Source organism: Diabrotica undecimpunctata, chromosome 9 (assembly GCF_040954645.1).
Source record: "Diabrotica undecimpunctata isolate CICGRU chromosome 9, icDiaUnde3, whole genome shotgun sequence".
NCBI classification, from domain to species: Eukaryota; Metazoa; Arthropoda; class Insecta; order Coleoptera; family Chrysomelidae; genus Diabrotica; species Diabrotica undecimpunctata.
The window spans coordinates 11,932,080-11,954,154 of NC_092811.1; the positions used below are offsets into that span (position 1 = coordinate 11,932,080).

General features: G+C 36.2%; 1 protein-coding gene across 2 annotated transcripts in view; it reads left to right on the forward strand.

Moving 5' to 3' along the window:
* The window catches only part of LOC140449536 (CD63 antigen-like), a 130,318-nt gene that overhangs the window by 86,784 nt on the left and 21,459 nt on the right, over positions 1-22,075 (forward strand). For both annotated transcript variants that reach the window (XM_072542739.1, XM_072542740.1), the window contains exon 3: positions 14,105-14,284. In XM_072542739.1, coding sequence (XP_072398840.1) covers positions 14,105-14,284 — 180 coding nt within the window. The remainder of the gene's footprint in view (positions 1-14,104; positions 14,285-22,075) is intronic.

Genomic DNA, 22,075 nt, shown 5'->3' on the forward strand with positions numbered 1-22,075 from the left:
TATAAATTGTTTTTTACGATGCTATATTTAAATGGCGTCACAAAACCTTGCAATTTCCCGCCTATAAAGTAATACAGATTCCCATTTTTATTTTTAGAGTCTATAAAAGTCTAGTAAATGACTCACATATTATTTATATTTTGCATAAAATGACACAATAATTCAACAAAGATCACTGGTAATTTTTTATCGTTGTAGTCGTGAACGACAATTAAATAGTAAGATTTATTTAGTTCATAAATCGGGATTTTTTACCAGACATCTTTATAATTTTGTATCAGATGATAAACAACCTTTAATCATTTGATATTCTATTTTAACAAGGATTTTGCAAATTATTTTCAGTAAAATCTGATCTATGAAAAAACAGTGATTAATCTTAAATTTTTTGTTGTGTAATCTAGTGGAATCGTATTGACTTTTTCATTATTACTCCACCAAATAACAGCATAACAGAGGCAACAAGTGTCTTTAAATTTGCATAACTACAGGAGTTGTTGAATGAAAGTAGAGTCTCTATATAAACCTATAAATTACGAATTTTCAATAAACTATTATTGCGATATGAAACAAGAGGTCGTAAGTGCCAATAGTCGTCTATACTGCGTTTCAAACGTTACAATCAGTGTGGTTGTATATTTTGCAAGCGGGTTTGCCATATTTCGCCCATTCTGTGAGTTTATAATTGGTTGAATATCATCATCAATCATGTTGTCGTGTCTCCACATGTCCGTTTTTTCTCCTATTAAGTTTTTTATATAACCTTTCCATCTTTCTTGGGTAACTTGTGTGTACGCTTCCTTAATTAAATTCCTAACTTCTTCTTCTTTAAAAGTTTTGTTGCGTGCGGCAATATATCTTTTCACTTGGCTCCATACCAACTCTATGGGGTTGAGTTTACAGTGATAGGGCAGAAGGCAGAGAATTTTCAAATTGTGTTTTTGTGCAATACCTTCAATTATGTGTCGATAGTAATTTGCCCTATAACTGTTGACAACTTCCAACAGTTCTGTTTTTAAATAATTTTTTTCAAAAAATATATCTTTCGATATATGTCATGTTTTTTTTTCTTCTTTAGGTGCCGTCTTCTAAGCGAAGGTTGGCGATGACCTCTGCAAAGTCTTCCCTATTTTGGGCTTTCCTTATTAAACTTTGAAAGTCTAGTCCTGTCCAATCTTTGATGTTGCGCAGCCAGGTCATTTGTCGTCTACCCGGGCCCCATCTGCCTTCTATTTTCCCTTCTATTATAAGCTGAAGGAAGTTTTATTTTTTTTTTATTTCTGTGAGTTCACGTTCTCTATTCATACGCCTGTCATGTTTTTACTTCTTCTTTATTGTAAGCAGTGTTTCTCCAATTTTCTGCTATGATAAGCAGCATTATCTATCACCACGCCAAATGAGCAAAATTTTCAATGTGTTTTAAATGTATCCATTATTTTCGAATCCGGAGAAAACTAATAAATATTTTTGAAAAATTTAAACGCAGAATGAAAGATTACATTATTACTGAGGGCAGAAAGTCCCTGAAAACTTCTACAATGTTTATTTTAATATGTTATGTAACAGGGGTGAAAATAAAAGAGAAAATATAGTATAATTTTTAATTGAAAATATTGCATGCAAAAGAAATTTTTTATTTATTCTAATAAATATTTCATTCTGCCTTTAAATTTGTCAAAAATGCTTTTTAGTTTTCTCAGGATTTGAAAAAAAAAATGGATACATTTAAAACACATTGAACATTTTGACAGGCGAAATTTTGCGCCTTTCCCCTTTAATACCTTACGATTACAACTACTATTACTTACCTTATATAATTACGATTAGAAAACTATTCAAATTCAAAATAAATAGGATCAACTTCGGAATAGCGGTTGTGTCTCTACGGTCGCATCAATTATGTTATCAAGATCCCACATTTTTTGTTCTTCTTCTATTACATGTCTTACTGCATCTTTCCAGTTTTGTTCTGTAATATGTTGTAAAGACTCGTATAACAATTCACGTACAGCTTGTATTTTATATGACGTATCTTTTCTAGTCACATAACTTTTCATTTGTGCCCAAATGAGTTCAATTGGATTTATTTCGCAGTGGTAGGGTGGAAGCTTAAGGACTGTGATGTTTCGCCTTTCCGCCATTTTGTCAACCACGTATTTCTTGAACTTAGATTTGTGTTGCCGGGCAATTTTTAAAAGTTCTGCTTTTACCATTCCATCTTCGTAAGGCAGATACTTATTCCGCAGCCAGTCAAGAATATCCTGTTTCTTCCACGCAGTCGTTGGAAGTCTTTCTACTAGTCGTGAATGATAAGGTGCATTATCTAATACTATAATTGAATTTGGTGGTATGTGTTCAATCATCTGCTCAAAATACTCTTCGAAAACATCAGCTATCATCTCCTCGTGATAGCCTTTTGTGCTTTTGGACTGAAATTCCAACAAACCATGCGTAACAAATCCTTTTTCACTGCCAATGTGAGAAATTATTAATCCACCGCCTTGACCAGAAGGTGGGGAGATACCAGTAGACCAAACTTCCATAAAGGCTTGGCTGGAGCTTAATATATTTTTATCTGACCAAATTTTTTTTAGAGTATGACCTGAGTTTACCCACGTTTCATCTTGGTAGAAGATTGGCCTTCCTTCAGCCCGGAATTTTCGTATAGATCTTAGATAATTTCTTCTCCAACATATTATCTCCTCCCGGTCAATCAAAAGTGATTTTCGGTCTGATTTCTCCCACCGGAAATTTAATTCTTTTAAAACTTGCCACAATTTAGTTCGTCCGATATGAGGCAAAGCCTCTAACTTTTTGTAAAATTTTGTTTAGGTTTGGTATTTCTTTTTTGAAAAAAAATCCATAAATTTTCCTTCGAATACCATTTTTGGCAACTTCATCAATTTCAATAGGCTTTTTCCCTCTCTTTAAGTGTTCGTTTGTGTTTGGGTTAGCTATACCGTGTTTTTTTCTTTCTGATAGGAACCTATATATAGTTGACTCCCCTACGCCAGTCATGTTGGCACAACTTTCGACTATGTTGCGAACAGTGTTTGTAGGATTCTGAGAAACCAGAGCATCGAGAACATTCAGGACAATAGTCTTCTCTCTTGGTAAATAGACAGACTTACTGACTGTACGCAACAGTACCGGTGTAAAACTTGATGATGTTGATGATGAAGCCATCACAAACAATCCAACAAAACAAGGGTACGAAAGGTACGTATATGTTCGTAGGTATATGGAATAAAAAATCACTCACTCACTGCATATTATTCGCAAAAGAAATATTCGAGACGCTAATTACTGCCGTAGACGCGGAAACACCGACGAGCCGTAAATTACATGCGATCAAAAACGTACTAAACAAAAAAATTGTTTTCGTTCGTAATAACTTCACCCTTTCAAGTTAAGTTTCGAATATAAACTGAACAGACGATGCACGTGGCCAAAGCCGGCATCTTTATACCCATTATATTATTAAAAATCTGGGGAATTCCATTCTAATTATTTTGCAACGAATAGTACCTTCGGATATGAATTCCAGGTTTTCTAGTAAAGGGATTAAACGGAAAGATTAGTATTGAAATATCCAAAGAGATAAGGTATTCTTATTTACAAAATTGTTAATGGTTAAATTCTTATTTTTATTAATATAATATAATAACCAACATTAGCCGTGAAAGTTTGAATTGTTTTTTGCTAAATATATTAGTATTAAAACATTATTAATATTATATATAACAGTATTAAAACATTATATTATTATTTAATGAATAAACACCTCAGGAACGCCTATGATGATACAAATTTTACGACCGTTTTATGACTTTGAGACACATTTCGTGCTCTCAACAATGTTTGAACGGAGAATAGCTAAGTGAGATTTTACAGAATATTGAAAGGCATTACAGCATTTGATAGACAGGTAAATGAAGGCGTATATCATAAGAAGTAAGTATTTACTCGATCTATGAGAAAATAAAAGAAGACAGAACAAAATAGAAACAACATACAAATAGAATAGATAAAAAACGGACAGAACAAATACTAAATTATACACTGGAAGAAAAAAGTAGTTTACGACGTTCCATGAAAAGGAAAAACCTGTTTCCAATTTGTCCAAAAAGTATTTTGCTAGGTAAATAATATATCCCAATTCTCGCATTATAGCCATTTATTCTGAAAAAAGAAGATAAATAACTTAATATATCTTCCTACATTACTTTTTTTAACAGCGTATTTTAACAATCCATATTTTTTCGCCATCCATTAACTTTTTTATTATTTCGTTGACAGTGAACATTCTTTAACGGGTCGATAAATAATAATAAACTCACGCGGAATGCATTCGGATTTTTAATAAGAATATTACTATTGTGTTACCTCATCGTGAACGAGGTTGGTAAAAATGTCCAACCATTTCAAGGGCAGGTGTTACAAACAATAAGATCATCAACGGTCGTGTTCCGGCCTTTAAAAACATGTCAAAACGTCGATTAAAGATTCTATCTGTAGCACAATACAATACTATACATACCTAATGTTTATTTTTAACGTGCTACACAGATCATTAGTTGTTATGGTGTTGTGTATTTGGAGCTGAATTATTCTAAATTAAAATTAGGAATCGTCGCGACTTTTTACGAACACTTTAGGAGTTTTCTAGTTCGTACATGTTTATCTACAACGTGACATTGAGTGGTTCCAAACTTCATTTAGAATGCATTCTAGTTTATTTCGTTGTCTTTGCCACCACTCGTTTTGTTCCGTTTATGTTTATTCTTAATATCTTACTGATTGACTACAAGCCCATGGGTCATTTTTAAGGGGTTGTTTGACTCAGAATGAATCACATACAAATCAATACTACAATATGTAATAACAACTTTAGAAACTGTGCTTTCAATTTTTATCGGTAATTTCGCAAAGTCTGCAGTTAAGGTCTCCATTGTAAATGCCTATTCGATTCAGGAATTCTCTTCCTGTTACTGTTCTCAGTTTATTCCTGGCCATATGAAATAGTTCCTCTGTTCTTTTTGTACATGGTCGATTTTCCATATGTTTGTTTTGAGATTTTTTCCCAATATTGTGCATAACTTTCTCGAATCCAGTCCTCTATAACCTTTCGTACTGCAGCCTTTGGTGGTGCCAGAGTCATAGCTGTTTCATTTAATTCGTTTGATCCTCTTTTAGCAATTTGATCTACTTTTTCGTTGTCAAATCAAATAGTAAGTAAAAAAAATCAAGATGCGGATATTCGTAGTTGGTTGTCTTGGGCAGCTTTTAGAATCTTGAAACACATATTGAGGAAAAACGAAATAACTGTACCTTTGAAGTGTATATATTTCGCCTGTTGGTAGTTGCCTGTCAGTGGAGAAATTTTTGTTAGGAAGGAAAAGGACAGAAAAGAAGACTCATAGCTTTTTATAGAAAACGAGTTGAATTTTAGAGAAATTTTTTGTCTTACTATATTTTTTCGTAAGAAAAGAACAGAAATAACAAAAAAAACTGTACAAATACTCTTTATCATTTGGTGGTTGAAAAGTATGTGATTTCTCGTGCTAATATAATTTCGTTGACTCCGATCGTACAATTTTTCCGTTTGTTGAATTATAAAGAAGACAATTACTAGTCCACAAAGAAATATACATTAAAGTGAATTCAATTCATATGAAAGATAAAAATAAATTATTGTTCTAAAAGCGTCGCCATACATAGTTTAAAATATTGATCTGAATTATCAATAACTGGGTCAAACAGTCTTATAAAATGCTTATTCCGGACGATTAAATATAAAACTGGGGTATGCGAATCACAACAAAATGCATTTCCCCGTAGTATTAAAAATTCAGTGGAAAATTACAAGAATATGGATATGAAATTAATTTTAAGATCTAAGACTAACTATTCACATTCGAAAAGTACTCAAAAGAATTGAATTATCACGAATTTGTTCTGTTGATGTCTCTGATATTAGCATAACGAAGTTCAGAGAAGAAGTAGCAAAACCTCTAGCAATCAAACCCAAAGGAAAAACCTTCGTCTAGGAGAAAGCATGCTTTTGAAGAAGTAGAAACTAAAGGTCCTGATCGACAGGCGAGTAAAACTGCGGTTTTGTGGCTCGTCGGTAAAGCTCGCCAGTGTATCACTGCAATACCGCGGTTTTATATACCGACGAGCCTGGCTTGTGGCTCGTCAGTTTGTTTTATTTTTACTTCGCTCGTCATTTAAAATCGCGCGTGTATCACTACTGGCGAGCAAAACCGGTAGTTTTCAGCGACCGTTGAAGTGAAAAGATCAGTTTTTAATCATGGATATGCGAACTCTCAGCCACGACTTTTTATTACAATTTATATATTGTTTACGAGACTGTGTTTGTTTATGGAAATGTACATCGCCAGAATACAAAAACAAAACAACTCGACTTGCCGCATATGCTAAACTTTTAAATACCTAACATCTAGGGCGTCTCCGCTTTTTTTTGTAATTTCGTAGTATGCTATAGCGAAGTAACATAAAACTTCACTTTCAGTTGAACACGACATGTTAACTGTGGACGGTGGACTCCGTCCGGCTCGCGGAGATAAGAATACGGCCGGGGTCAGAAAGCCCTGCCTGTCGTAAGAGGCGACTAATGGGTAGGAATAGGGAGGTGGAGAGCCGTCGTTTGAGGTGTCGGGTTGGTAGAAACGCACACGGTCGCTTCGGCGACACGGTCACCGGTCTACATTCCTAGTATCCGAGGCGAGACTACTCGTGGGACCACTCTACTCCCATTCCAAAAGAGCCTGGTGAGGTTGAACGAGCTGGGCCCGTAAATACCTCTCCTGACCTCGGTCAGGAGGGGTGTGGATATACCGCTCCTGACGGCGGTCAGGAGTGGTGTAGGTGTCCCGGCACGTACCCACCAGGAGATCCAAGAGTGGTAGAGGAGAGATCCTCGGCGGCGACCTGTCTACGTGTGAGGTGGAAATTCCTCCGCCTGCCGAACCTACTACGGGGAAGGTGGAGCCCCCGCGGGTTGCGTGTGCTAGACGTGTCGTGGTAACCCTACGGGGTACCCCCACAGGGGGACCCACGGGACGTCTTTGGTACGCGCCCCGTGGCACCTTCACTTTGGTGTCGGACTCGTAGGGGCAGAGGTTTCGCTACGGGCGTATGTCGAGAGATAGGTAGCCCAGGGTCCTGCCAGGTCTTAGTATTTGGAGGGCACGCACTCATTGCAATGTGGACGGTGGACAATGACTGTTTTGCTCGCTAGTCGATCAGCACCAACGAGCCGCGAGTAAAACCGTCGTTCTTAAAACCGCGGTATTATGGCTCGCACGTCGATCACCCACTTAAGAATAGTCGCCGATGCGTGTTTTGCTATAAGAAGTTGTCCGAAGAGGTCAACAGAAAGTACGTGACTTCCAAAGCAACGCAAACTAAATGGAAATTTGTTCAATGTGACAAAGTCTCTGCACTCTACAGTCGTTTTATATGGAATGCGATACTACTTCCTACAAAAATACTTTTTTTTCGATATTATATTTATATCGTTCTCCTTCTGAACAGTTTCTTGTATTTCTGAAGATATAAAGCGTATTATAAAACCAATTTTCTTTTATTTACCACTCTACCTAGTCTTCTATATTGCCCATATAGTTATGCTTGCAGCGCGAACCAACGCTGAGCGGTGGTCCCCACAGTATAAAAATTAATGCGAAGACCTGTGAGTAAAATAAGCGTAAAACGTATATGATTCGCGCGGCGTTCAACGTGTTAAGAGATTTTATCGTATTTTTTACTAGATCTTTAGTTTTCGAAATTAAACTATAAGTTCGTAAACTAATTAGTTTACGGATTTATTATCAGATGTCGCTATTTGCGTCCATACGAAACCATGTTAGAGTTGCTTCCACTACGACAGGAAAGATTGTTTTCACGTTCAGAGCGTTTGTAAATAGCCGCTCCGAAGATTCCTTTTAGGATGAAATACGTATAAGCGGATATACAGACGCACTATACGTGAAATCAAATCTTAACTATCTTTTTCCTTTTAAACTATAAGTGTCTCTGAATGCATGTGGGCCGGTTGATAGCTTCCAGTACTTGCCACAACGAAATTAGTCCTTGTATTTTTCTCTTTTCTTATGTTTGTACTAAAAACTCTTTGATTTTTTATCATTTATATGTTTTAAGTTAGCAAATAAACATTTGTGTTAAATAACAAAGAATTTTGTTCATAAACAGTTAAAATATTCGATGTTTTAACTGCCTTTTTGGTACTTAAACCTCTTATTGAAGTCTACTCTTCAATTGTATTTAAATTCTACCTTAATTTCGATATATTCTCATAAATATTTTTTAGTACAACGCAACGGTTAGTTTGATATTATAACCACATATGTTACGTTTATGCGATTCCTTCGTCCTTAAATATTAGACGATAGTAAATATTGTACATTGTCCTTGGCTATATCTGACATTTTTGTAACGAATTAAACAATTCTGGTCAGATGACTACTTCGATTACATATCGCAGAATTTAACGCAAGGCCAAGGTCCCTTTAATTTAAAAATATCAATTTAATGTGACGCTGCCCCGCTGAAACCACATATTACAAAGTAAATGGTTCAGGACGTTTGCGTAGGTTTAAATACATAATAGGTTATTATTGCTAATAGATTTTTGTCATTGGAATTTATAAATGCGGTTAGACTTTGCTTTTGCAACAGATTTATATAATTCAGGTTTGTTTTGACATAGTTCTACTTCATTCTACTACATATAGTCACAAATTTCAAATTGTCAGCGGTTCTTATTGCCATAGAAATCATTTTTTATAAAGCTTTTCTTGTAATTGTATACGAATGTATATCTCTTATTTGATGTTGCTATAAAGGTCCGCTATAAACCTCCACTCTGTTGAGAACCTCAGATCACTCTTCTAGTACATTGTTTACTGTAGTAACTTACTGCTGCTCCGGTGACGGTTCATTTGTAGTACCGTCGATGGTAACGTGATTCATTGACGTTACATTTGGGTGGAAGCAAATGTAACGTCAATGAATCACGGTCACAATGGAAGTGACAAATACTCTTGCTATGAGTAGACGATGTGTTATAATGATTGAAAAATCTCCATGTTGAAGGCAACCAAGAACCTTCGTCTCTTTTATTAAGGCAATTAGGACGTTTCTCGATCTTAATGGCTTTTCGGATAATTATGTGTTTATAGAAACGGATTGGTATAATTCTGGAATTTTCTAAATTAATTTTGTGAGATCGTGGACAGTATAGACAAGCAATCTGATAAACTACGATTAATTTGTTGCTCAAAAAACAGTAAAATAAGGCAAAATTGTTTATAAAAAATTTTGTCTCGTAAAAATTAACATACACGTTTGTTATTGCGACAAACGATGTGTATTGAAATGCTTATCGAACCCTCAAAATTCAGGCCGATTCATTAATTAAATTAATTAAAAGTTATTCTTATTTCCACAAAGAAAATTAATTTTCTGTAATTGGCTGTACACCATAAGTATCAAAAATTGTATTTAAAAAATCCTTTATAGCAAGTATAATAATATAAAAGAAACCTTTCGGGCTACATCTCATCACAGAACGGTTTCGGAATGACTATTTCATCATCAGTGCTTATCCTAAAAAAAGTATTACCACTTTAATTAGAGCAAACGTGAAAGTTAAATGTTAAATTTTGTTTAATGTAGTATAAAAATGTGGTTTAATACATATTGGTTTACATGTTTACAAAATACAAACATTAGTTTGTATTTTGAGAACGATTTCCGTCATTTTTATTAATTTTCTGAGTTTATGTGGAATTTTTAATTTTTTAAGTGCTATCATTAATCCTTTCCTTTTAATTGAATCAAATGCCTGTTTGAAGTCTATGAATAACATTTCCATTTCTAATTCTTTTTATGAATTACAAATTGTTAATACCGAATGCATCTTTGAAGGAACTTTGGTCTTTGATTTTCGATTATACAAGAGACTTACAGATTATTTACACTGTTTACTTGTTTATCAAATCAATATTTACAACTTCAATTGAATAATCTTAGTTTGAATTGTTTCTTGTTGGAAAATAATTAAAAGCAGTCGAGTGATTTCTGTTTTATTTAACCATGTGGAGTGGCAAAAATGATGAGTGAGAGTGGATATCGAAAAACGATTTTTTTATTGGTGTGTTTCAAGGTTCATATAGTAAGTATATTTTTAAGAATCAAGTGACTGTATAAAACCGCGATCCAATGAAACGTGGAGCCGTGCTTTTCATCGGTTCACAGTTGGCGAAGGAAATTTTAATAGAAAAAGACAAAATCTAAAGACAAAAACCATTGCAGCGTGGAATACCGTTCTTCCTCTCAATATTTGTGGTTTACGCTCCGTTTGAGAGGGCAGAACTGCAGATTTATGGCGGGTGCGAGCAGTCCTGTCGTTTCTAAGTAAACTACCGCGGTTCAAAGATTATGCGTATAATGATACTTAAAGATAAGTTGCAGATAATCTTCCTAATTTCTTCCTAATTATTATTTCATAACTTTTCACGCTCAATCATCATCATCATCATCCAGCCTCAAGAGTACACTGCTGAACATAGGCCTCTTCCTCATGTTTCCAACCCCGTCTATCTTGCGCCGCTCTTATCCAGTTTTTATTGAGTCTTCTTAAATCGTCAGTCCATCTTGTAGGTGGTCGACCGACGCTTCTCTTGTCTTCCCTTGGCCTCCATTCCAATAACCTCTTTGTCCATCGCCCATCTGTCATTCTGGCTATGTGTCCTGCCCATCTCCATTTTAGTCTGGCTATCTTCTCGATGATGTCAGTTACTCCGGTTCTTCTCCTGATGTCTTCGTTGGTTATTCTGTCTCGCAGAGTTATTTCTAACATGGACCGCTCCATTCTTCTCTGCGTGACTCTCAGTTTGGTAGCTGCTGCTTTTGTTAAGGTAAGTGTTTCTGCTCCGTACGTCAAGACTGGGAGGACGCACTGATCAAATACCTTTCTCTTTAGGCATGTAGGCAGCTCACTTTTAAAAGTTTCTCTCAGTTTTCCAAATGCTGCCCACCCAAGGCCGATTCTTCCCTTCAGTTCATGAGTCTGGTTATCCCTGCCAATCATAATTTCATGTCCCAGGTATTTATATCTATCTACGAGTTCTATTTCTTTCCCACCAATTCTGATGTTCTGGTTGGGTACCAAATTGGTCATGATTTTTGTTTTCGAGATATTTATATTTAAACCTACATTTTCTGTAGCCACAACGAGTTCCTGTACCATCTCTCTTGCCATACCTAGATATTCAGCTATTATAAGTATATCATCGGCGAAACGTAAGTTGTTTAGATATTCTCCATCTATTTTTATTCCCTTTGTCATCCAATCCAAATTCTTAAAAGCATGTTCTAGCACCGTATTAAAAAGTTTAGGTGACATTGAGTCTCCTTGTCTAACCCACCGTTCTATTTTTATGCGATTACTGTTAGTATGTAATCTGACAGTGGTTGTTGCCTGCAGGTATATTTTGTATAATAATTTAGTATATCTATAAATTTAGTATATCTATTCTTTAAGCGCCTGTAATATTTTGCTTAGCTCAACTGTATCAAAGGATTTGTGAAAATCGATAAATATTAGAACTAGAGGTTTATTGTATTCCACTGCTTTCTCTATTAGGGTTTTTATACTTTGTAGATGGTCATTTGTTCCGTAACTTTTTCGGAATCCTGCCTGTTCCCTTGGTTGATAAGTCTCTAATTTTCTTTCCATTCTCTTAACTAGTATTCGCGTAAACAACTTATATATATGGCTGAGGAGGCTAATCGGTCTGTAATTCTCTAAATTTGCTTTGTCTCCTGCTTTGTGTAATAGAATCATAGTAGCGTTGTTCCAGTCTGTTGGAATATTGGCGCTGTGAAGGCAGATATTGAAAAGTTGTTTAATTTTTTCAAGTAATACATCCCCTCCAATTTTTAGTGCTTCTGATACTATTCCATCTTCACCCGGGGTTCGATTATTTTTCATTTTCTTCAAGGCTTCTTTGATTTCTGATTTTGTTATATCGGGCATTAAATCTGATCCTTGGTTTAATATCCCAGTTTTTAGTGTAATTGGAGGTTCCGTATTGTTATCTTTTTTTCTTGATCTATATAACTCTGTGTAGAACTCTTCGACTATTCTTAATATTTCATCTCTGTTCGTTGTTTCTTCTCCAGAAAATGCGACAAATCTTTACGAAAATGACATCAAATTGCATAACTAATATCCTACATTGCATTTAAATACATAGGTTAAAATAAGATATTTTGGGTGATTATTTTTAATTGTTCAATCATCTAAATGTAAATTCATATTATTATATGAATACGTATTCACTCTCATAGTTTCATATAAAAACATGGGAAATACCAATTGTTACGGAGATAGTTTATACCTAGAAATTATAAAAAACCGAAACGACGCAATAAACGATTTTTTTCTGCAATTGTATATCTGTAAAAATATCTGTGACTGTGATAAATTAACTGAAATATAACTGATTATTTTTTTACTTTGTTTATATCTGAAAACAAAACCAAAAATAAAACCACCTACTACTCATTTTCCTGTTATCGTCGTCTATTTATCAAAGTTGCCACAATTTATTCTATGGTTTTGGATAACGTTTTTTGCAATAATTAGCATTGTAGAAATATAACATTATATACTCAGTGATATTAGAATTGTTACACTCAAAAGGAATAATTTCTTGAACTTAATTTTTTGGCATCATGGTAGATTTACATCAAGATTGAAACGATAACGTTGGCAAGAATTTTTATTAACCATTTTGATTATGTAATCAAAAAAACAATAATGTGTTTGGCGACCCTGTAGCTGAATACACGCCTGTAGACGATTAGGCATTGACAATGAAATGATCGATATCTTCTTGCATTTGCAAGCAACTTGGACTTTATGGATTAACTGTGGAGGATGTTGCAAAGTGGACAGTAGTCTCCTTCCCATCATATCCCGCACGTGTTCGGTAGGATTTAAATCCGGTAAACGGGGTGGCCGTGGCAAAACATTAACGCCAGCTTCTTGTAGAAAGTCGTTCGACGAGCAATTAAGGGACGCGCGTTGTCTTGCTGAAAAAGTACGTGTTGAAGGCCATCTAGATAATACAGTAAAGCGGTTTGTAAGATATCGCGCACCTGTCATACTGCTTCGAATAAATGCAAGTGGTGATTGGCTCCCATAGGCAATATCCCCTTAAGCTATTACTCCAACGGTCCTGTGTACATGCCTCTCAACAGCAAACCCGATATCTCGTCGCTCTCCAAGACGACGTTTTATTACCATCCTATGACCATCATGCATTCCTAAACAAAATCGCGATTCATTGCGGAATGCTACATTATGCAATTCTGCCACTCAATGTTGCCGTTCTCTGCACCAATTCAAACGTTAATAAGAGTGGTCCGCAGTCAAAGGAAGCACTAGTCGTGGGCGGAATGAAACCTGCCCAAAGACTCAAATGCAATAGGTCTACCTTCTATTCCAAACCATTGATCAGCGATTTGACGCTAGTAGCCAAACGGTCTCGCAGAGCCAGTAGTCTAAAGCGCCTATCTTGCGCTTCTATTTCTCATTGTTGTACCCCAATTCTAGATAAATTGGCTTTAACATCATCCTTCCATCTTTTTCTCGGTCGGCCTACTGATCTTCTACCATCTGGTCTTTCAAAAAACACTGTCTTTAACACTCTGTCATCCTCTGATCGTACCACGTGACCTGCCTATCTTATTCGGTTTGCCTTGATATGTCTATGTTTTAGGATACTGGATAATTTTCAGTTTTAAGGTTTTTGCTAAAGTGCATTGTCAAACCTTGAATAAGACTTTAAGCAATTGTAATCGGATTTTATTTTTATATTTTTAACTTGATTGTACTGCCTAACATTTTACTTTAATTTATGATTCTTAATGCAGTGATCCCGTAAATAAGATAAAATAAAAAGATTACGTTACTATTTTTATAATATATTGTCGGCATCTAATGACCTGTAAGATCAAAATATTAATAATTATTATTTTGTTTCAGTATGCAATCATCCTCCTGACGATATTCATCCTGCAAGTTGCCATCGGAGTTTACGCCTTCTTACAAATAAAAGACAAGAACTCGTTTAACTCCGTACTTACTACGAGCATGAAAGAAACATTCGACAAAATGTATGTGAGCCAGGAAGCCAACGAAACTATGCAGGTCACCCAAAGATTCGTAAGTATTTACTCACTACTATGATTCAATCAGATAATATTTACTTGGGACTCTAAAATTGCGATAAAACTTTTTTGCTATTGTTTGGTCGAACAATTGTGTAGTTTATTAAACTGTTTATTCGGGCTGTTGGGCCGTTGTCTTCTGTTGAGATTTGTTCTCGACGTTTCGCCAACACTAGGGGTTGGCATCTTCTGGAGATGTTGATGCTTCGCTTGTAAGCAGAAACTGACGACGCGTTGTACTACGGAGGCAATATTTATAATTCCCACTCGCCTCCCCTCCACTGGTTTCGGCTTGAGGGGGCGTGTCGTTGTTTATAGTAGCTTTTCTATCTCCGTGTTTCACACGCAAAATCCACAAACGCCCTTCCCGCCAAACACGGAGATAGAAAAGCTACTATAAACAACGACACGCCCCCTCAAGCCGAAACCAGTGGAGGGGAGGCGAGTGGGAATTATAAATATTGCCTCTGTAGTACAACGCGTCGTCAGTTTCTGCTTACAAGCGAAGCATCAACATCTCCAGAAGATGCCAACCCCTAGTGTTGGCGAAACGTCGAGAACAAATCTCAACAGAAGACAACGGCCCAACAGCCCGAATAAACAGTTTAATAAGTTAGACGATGGCCGTGAAAGCCTAACGCAATTTATCAATTGTGTAGTTAATCCTTAAATAAAGGACTAATCCTTTCATATGTTGCCTAAAGGCAACATACTTCATTTGAAATCAATGAAACACATCCCAATTTGTCTACATACTAGCTACCATATGATACGTTCGCTATATTTTTTGTAACTTTTATTTATATGTGTATTTTATAATAATAATAGTAGAACCATAAACATTGCGCAAGTTCTTTTATATTTATAGTTTTTGTTTTGTTGCTATCCGGCAACATTTATGCGTTTAGAGTTGAATGTGTCTGTAAAGTTTCTTTTTGTTATGTGTGATGATGCGTGAAAGCCCTCGAAATGAACAATATGGGCAGTGTAAGTTATTCCGTCGTTTCTGATGATCCCTATTTTGTACCACATGACACTTAAGAAGACAGTCTCCAATTGGGCAAGGACTTCTTTGGTTAATGAAAAAGGATCTTCTTATATCTATTTATGTGTGATGGTCATCGTTTTCCAGTTTTTGTAACTCATCAGGAATCAGTTGGTTATGTTCTTCCATGCAGTCATCCCATATATCCAGTTTCTCTGGCCAGGTTATTGATTATGGTATATCGTGAAAGGGCCCATCTGTGAGCTCTTCAGACACTTATAAAACGGGTAACTCCCTCATTTGGCTCGATTGCATAAAGGCCAAACCCAGGATCTGCCACCTCTGGTACTCCAGTGCCGGGCACTTTCAGAGGACATGTGAGGAGGTTTCCCCTTCATCGTTACTCAGACGGCACTGTGGGCTATCCGCCAATCAAAGCAGATATAGATTCCGCCTGAGTTTAGTGTATCGTGGTACTCATACTAAGTTAATCCTATTGGTCAGCGCAACATCAGCAAGTGCTCTCTTGCACTCAAGAACCAGCTTAGAGTTGACTTTGAGCGCTTCCAAAGCCCTTACCGCTGCTTGTCTGTCAGAGCAGATAGAGCCGGTCCTGTCTGAGCAAGCCCTATCTCCTGAACACATACCAGGATCGCAAAGATCTCGGCCTGAAACACTGAAGCATGGGAGCCGAGAGACAAAAATGAGGATGATAACTTAAATTGGGGCGAACCATGCTGTCCTGTACCATAGAGAGCACAGCATAACAATCAAGGGCCTGCCTTCAAATGTCACAATGGTCCATCCGCCCATTCATTCCCAACCAAGTATCCGGAGCAGTTAAGACGATAGGCTGCCATACCTCTACAATACGACGCAGAGTAAGTCAATCCAGCAGAACCTCAAGAGCCGCTGTGAGAGTGGTCCTCATGACTCCTGAGATGCCAACCGCTACAGGTTAGTCAACTGGGCCTTAGCTGAAACCAGTCTAGCCCGGGGCCACCACACATTGGCTCCGAAAGCTCTTCTGCACGCCCAGAAAACTGCAGCGGCTTTCTTCAACCTGGCGACGGTATGTTCCTCCTATGAAAGTTTAGAATCCAGGATCACTCCTAGGATCTTCACTGACTTGGAAACCGATAAAGCTTTACCATAGAAAGTAAGCTCTTTGTTAGGTCCACAAGCCCTTCTCCGAGTGAACGGAATCACAGCAGTCTTGTCAGGATTAACCTCGAATGACTACTCCCTGCACCATTACGATCTCGTGCACCGTTCATGGGAAGAGTCCCTCAACCTCTGGCCAGAGAGATCATATACAGTCGACTCTCGTTAATTCCAAACTCGAGGGACTCTTAAAATATGACGAATTATTGAGTGTTTGAAATATCAAATGGTTCGAAATTTGTGAGAGAAAATTTCGCCATCGGTTAGTGAACCTGAGAGAGCAACATCTTCATCCACTTGAACAAAGTCAAAAAAACTCACACCGCTGATGTCAACTAATGGTTCTATTGCTGGTTCTTCATCATCCATTAGTATTGAAAGATTTTCCTGATCTTCTTTTAAGAGACTGGATTTTTTGAAGCAGTTGAGAATTGTTAGGGGTGCTACACCTCTCCATGCCTTGTCAATCATTAAAATAGCTGTCAGAACCATGATATTTGCAGTTAGCTGCTTGTCGGGAGATTCTAAAACGCGCTTAACAATTTCTTGACAGAACGTCCTTAAATTATAGATGATCCCTTGGTCCAATGGTTGGAATTTGGAAGTCGTATTTGGCGGAAAGTAGTAGAGTTCCACGTCGGACAATGTAGGAGGACTGTTCTAGACAGTGCAATTGTCTAAAAATAGTAAAATTTTCCGCTTTTGTCGTTTCATGTTCCCATTAACTGTTAAAAGCCAATTGTTAAAATGGTCTGTCGTCATCCAGGCTTTTTTGTTAGCACGATAATCCGTAGGAAACGATTTCACACCTTTGAAACATCGCGATTTCATTGCTTTTCCTATCACTATTGCTTTAAAGTTTTTCCGATCTGTCCATATTTACTGCAAGTAAATATGTCAACCTTTCTTTGCTATGTTTTCCCCCATGACATTTTTCATCTTTAAAAATAAGCTTCTTGTCTGGTAAACATTTGAAAAATAGGCCAGTTTCAACAGTGTTAAAAATGACTCGTGCATCATAGTTTTCAATCAAGGTCTTCAATTTATCGTGCCAATCTAAGCAGACTGCATCAACACTTCCACTTTCCCCACAAACTTTTTTAAACACAACTCCATTTCTCTTTTTGCCACCCTTAACTTGCCGCAATTTTTGATGCTTAGTGTAGACGCGAACTCTTTTGCTTTTTCCTTCAACAAGTTTCCGCTAATAGACACTTTTTGTTCTCTACACTGTCTCAGCCAAATGACCAGACTTTCTTCCAAACGAGGAAATTCACCTTTAGTAGTTCTTTTCCGTACTCAAGCAATTTGAGCAGCATTAATTTTCTCCTTGTGCTTTATTATGGTTGAGAGAGTACTCAGATGAATATTAAATTCTTTTGCCGCATTACTTTTCTTCTCACCTTCCTCTACTTTTTGGATTAACTTCTTCTTTTCAGCAATCGTCAAACATGTACACTTTCTAGGGCTCATGACTAACAAAATTTTAATCTGTATACCAACGAAAGACTGACAGTAACTAATAACTAAACAAACCAATTCGTGAGAAGTGTGTAGTCAAATTAATCATAAAAAAAAAACAAAGGTGCGTTAATACGCCTTTCCACCTCTTTCTCTCAGCAACTTTCAATTGTCGAGTTTTGGATGCCGATGAGTTCGAACGTCGTTTTGGTATATAGCAATGATTGTTTTCGTTCAAATTACCAAGTGCATAAAAATGTATTGATTTAGTTCGAAATATAGAGATTTTGTAGGGAACTTAACGCGAGTCTGTACATACACATAATATATACTGAGATTCGCCGTTTTTTGGTTACTGTTTATAAAAACAATCTTCAACTGTTTTTATAAAAACTAAAACATTTGACATTATGAATAAAGAACTCCTAAAATGAATTGAAAAGACAAGTAAAAAAATCCATAAGCCATATTTATATTATACATTTTAAGTAAATATATATACTGATTTGTATGTTTCCGCATTACTAGTTAATTATATTTAATTTGATTATTATTACATTTATTGCATGATATTGTAAAATTCGTGTCATTAAGCAGTTATACATCAAATAAATTGACAATAATCGTTATGTTTCACTCAGTCATTATTAATCAACAAACAACTCAAAATATTATACATAATTTCATATTAATTTAATAGATATTGTTTAATCCTTTTACTGCACAACTATACTTACTAACAACTATAACGTTACGAGTAGATTCTTGTGGTATAATTTTTAATTTTATGTTTATTACCAACCATCCTGCTGGCAGATTCTTCAGTCATTGCTTTAAGGATTGATCCCAGTTACACACTGTATTCTATTGTATCTCACTCTCTCTCATTCTCTCTCTCTCTCTCACTGCCACTTCATTCTGTCACCTTTTCTGTGCTCTTCTTTCTGGTTTTGTGCCCAGCATTTTACTATCTGGGCTTTTCTCTGTCTCTTTTCAAGCCTCTAAAATTTAACGAATTCTGAGATCAGTGCTTCTTTGAGCAGTTGGTAGAGTTATGGTCGCACTCTGTTTTGGATAATAGAACCAAATATTGTCTCCCAATCCAGGATAGTTTGAACTATGCTTCCCGAATCATTAACTAATAATTCTTGTACCGGCACCATTTCATTTACTTTGTACCGTTTGACCTGAAGATGCTTTGCAAAGTGTAGAAAGCGAAACCAGTCGTTTTGGTAGTAAAATTAAATTGATTGTGAGTAAGTCTTATTTTATTTCTTTTTACCTATTTGAAATGGACTCACACAAGCAACACATTCATGATTACTTCTAGCTTTCTTTTGGTATTTTTTGTCATCAGCCATGTTTCGCACCCACAACATACTCATCATCATTAGCCGTTTTGCGTCCACTACTGAACATAGGTCTCCCGTAAATAATTCCATCGTATCCGATCTTGAGCATCCTGAATCCAGTTGTTCTAGATGCGCTTGATGTCTTCTGACCTTATTGGAGGACGTAAAGATACTGTAACAAATTAGAGGCACGTTAGGGCACCATTTAACATGTATTTAGAGTCTCAAGGATATAGTGGAATGTGGAATAAGAGGAATAACAAAGAAAAAAACAAAGAATTAGTAAAAAGAATAAAAGACACTAGCAAATGAAAAGAAACAAGCTTTCCTAACATACAAAGGAGTGAAGACACCGGAGGCACGAGAAGACGACGTGAGAATCAGGAATAGAGTAAACCAAGAAATAGATAACATCAAAAAAGAACACTGGGAGAAATTTATCAAAGATATGGAATACGACCTCTATGGATCCCAGAAAAAGGTGTGGAAGATGATAAGGAGACAAAAAACAGAAATTAATGAATTTGTACGCATAGATAACATTACGGGCGAACAATGGACTGAGCAATTCACGAAATTATATGGAGAAGGAGAAGAAGAGAACAGAGAAATAATCATTAACGAAACTCACGATAGAGTACTAATATCAGAAGAAGAGCTACAAGAACGAATAAAAAAATTAAAAAACAGAAATGCACCTGGTTCTGATAAGATAAACAATAAACTGCTAAAATATGTAGGAACAACACTATACAAATGGCTGCTAAAATTATTCGTCGATATAATAAATACCGGAGTAGTACCAGCGGAATGGAAGGAAAGTCTCCTGCTACCGATACTTAAAAAATGAGATTCGAGAAATCCTGAAAATTATAGAGGCATTAGTCTGATGAATAGTACATTAAAATTGTTAACGGCAGTTATAAAAGATAAAATCGAGGAAAAAGCGAACATGGCAGATGAACAAGGCTTCCGGAAGAACCGCAGCACAATAGACGCAATTTTTATTATCAGACAAATAATAGAGAAGTCTATTGAATATGGAAAACCAGCATACATGTGCTTTGTAGATTTAAAAAGTGCTTTTGACAGGGTGAAGCGAAATGACATCTTAAATTTATTAAAAGCTGAACAAATAGACTATCAGATAATAACGACAATTAATGATATTAACAAGAACAACAAGACCAGAGTTATAATGCCAACAGGGGAAACAGAATGCATAGAACTAAAAGGAGGAATCCGCCAAGGAGACTCGCTCAGCCCATTGTTATTCAATATGGTGATGAATCAAATAATTCACGAAGTAAGAAAACGACACGGATACCACATGGGAGCGCATAAAATTACGATACTATTTTATGCCGATGATGCAGTACTAATTGCTGATAACGAAGATAACCTACAAAGGCAGCTCCACACCTTCAATATCACAGCAAAAAAACTTAATATGAGAATATCAGTAGAAAAAACTAAATGTATGATTGATATGAAAAGTGATCAGTAAAGAGCCGCGTAGATGCAAACTAGAAATAGACGGCAAAATTGTAGAACAAGTAATGAAATTCAATTACCTAGGAGTAGAGATCACTAGTGACAGGGATATAAGAACAGAGATCACAAGGCAAACATCAAAAGCGGCAAGAGTAAGTGGCTGCATCCGAGAAACCATATGGAGAAACAAATATCTGATCACGGAAAGCAAAATGAAAGTATACAAGACAACAGTAAGACCAACTCTAACATATGCAGCGGAGACAAGGACCGATACAAGAAAGACGAAACAACAAATCAACAATATCGAAATGAAAGTATTAAGATCAATGGCGGGCATATCATTAAGAGACAGAAAAACCAACAGAAGTATACGCGAACAATGCAAAATTCAAAATATTAACAGGTGTATAAAAACAAGAAAAAAAACTGGAACGAACATGTAAACTGAATGGGACCAGATAGATTAGCGAACATCTGTAAAAACAACAAGCCGTATAGCAGAAGACCCGTTGGAAGGCCGCCAAAAAGGTGGAAAGATAATGTACAGTCAACAACGACTGAAACATAATAAGAGGCAGACAAACAGGAGTAATTCTAGTCGCGCGAAGAAGAAGAAGAATAAAAGACACTTACTGAAAACAAAGATTTTGGTGCTCCTGAATGTGCATAGAATATACTTCACCGAGTTCAAGTATACCATGAAAGAATGTTCTCCTAAAATCCAGATTCCCGGACGGGTACGACATATGTGGAAGTGTGTGAAAAACGCTTAAATGTTCCACATCAATCTTCTCTTCAACTGCTGGGCATCTGTCGCTGCTAATACAAACTGCTTTGAAACTTTGTTCAGAAATTCCTTCGCATTTATATCTCATTATGCTATCTTGAGGGAGTGGATCATTAGGCTAATTAATCAATATTATGATCTAACCATCCAAAGATATTAAACAAGAGTTTAATATTTATACATTAATAAACATTAATCCGAAATAAAATTGACTTTGTCCTCATTAGACAAAGATTTCGTAATTCTATACTGTCTGCCAAAACTTACCCTGGAGCAGACATCGGTTCAGACCATAACCCCATAGTAGTCACATTACGAACAAAATTGAAACTGGTTAAAAAACCCACACAAAGTAGAATTGATATTAAGTGATTAAGGGAACCACAAACAAAGGAACAAACTGTAAAAACTCTTGCTGAAAATCTACGTAATGCCCAAGAACTGAATAAAAGTAGTTATAACATTGATCAGAAATGGGAAAATATAAAAGTAGCAATAATTAAAACAGCAAGTGAAAACTTAAAACCAAAGAAAAGAAAA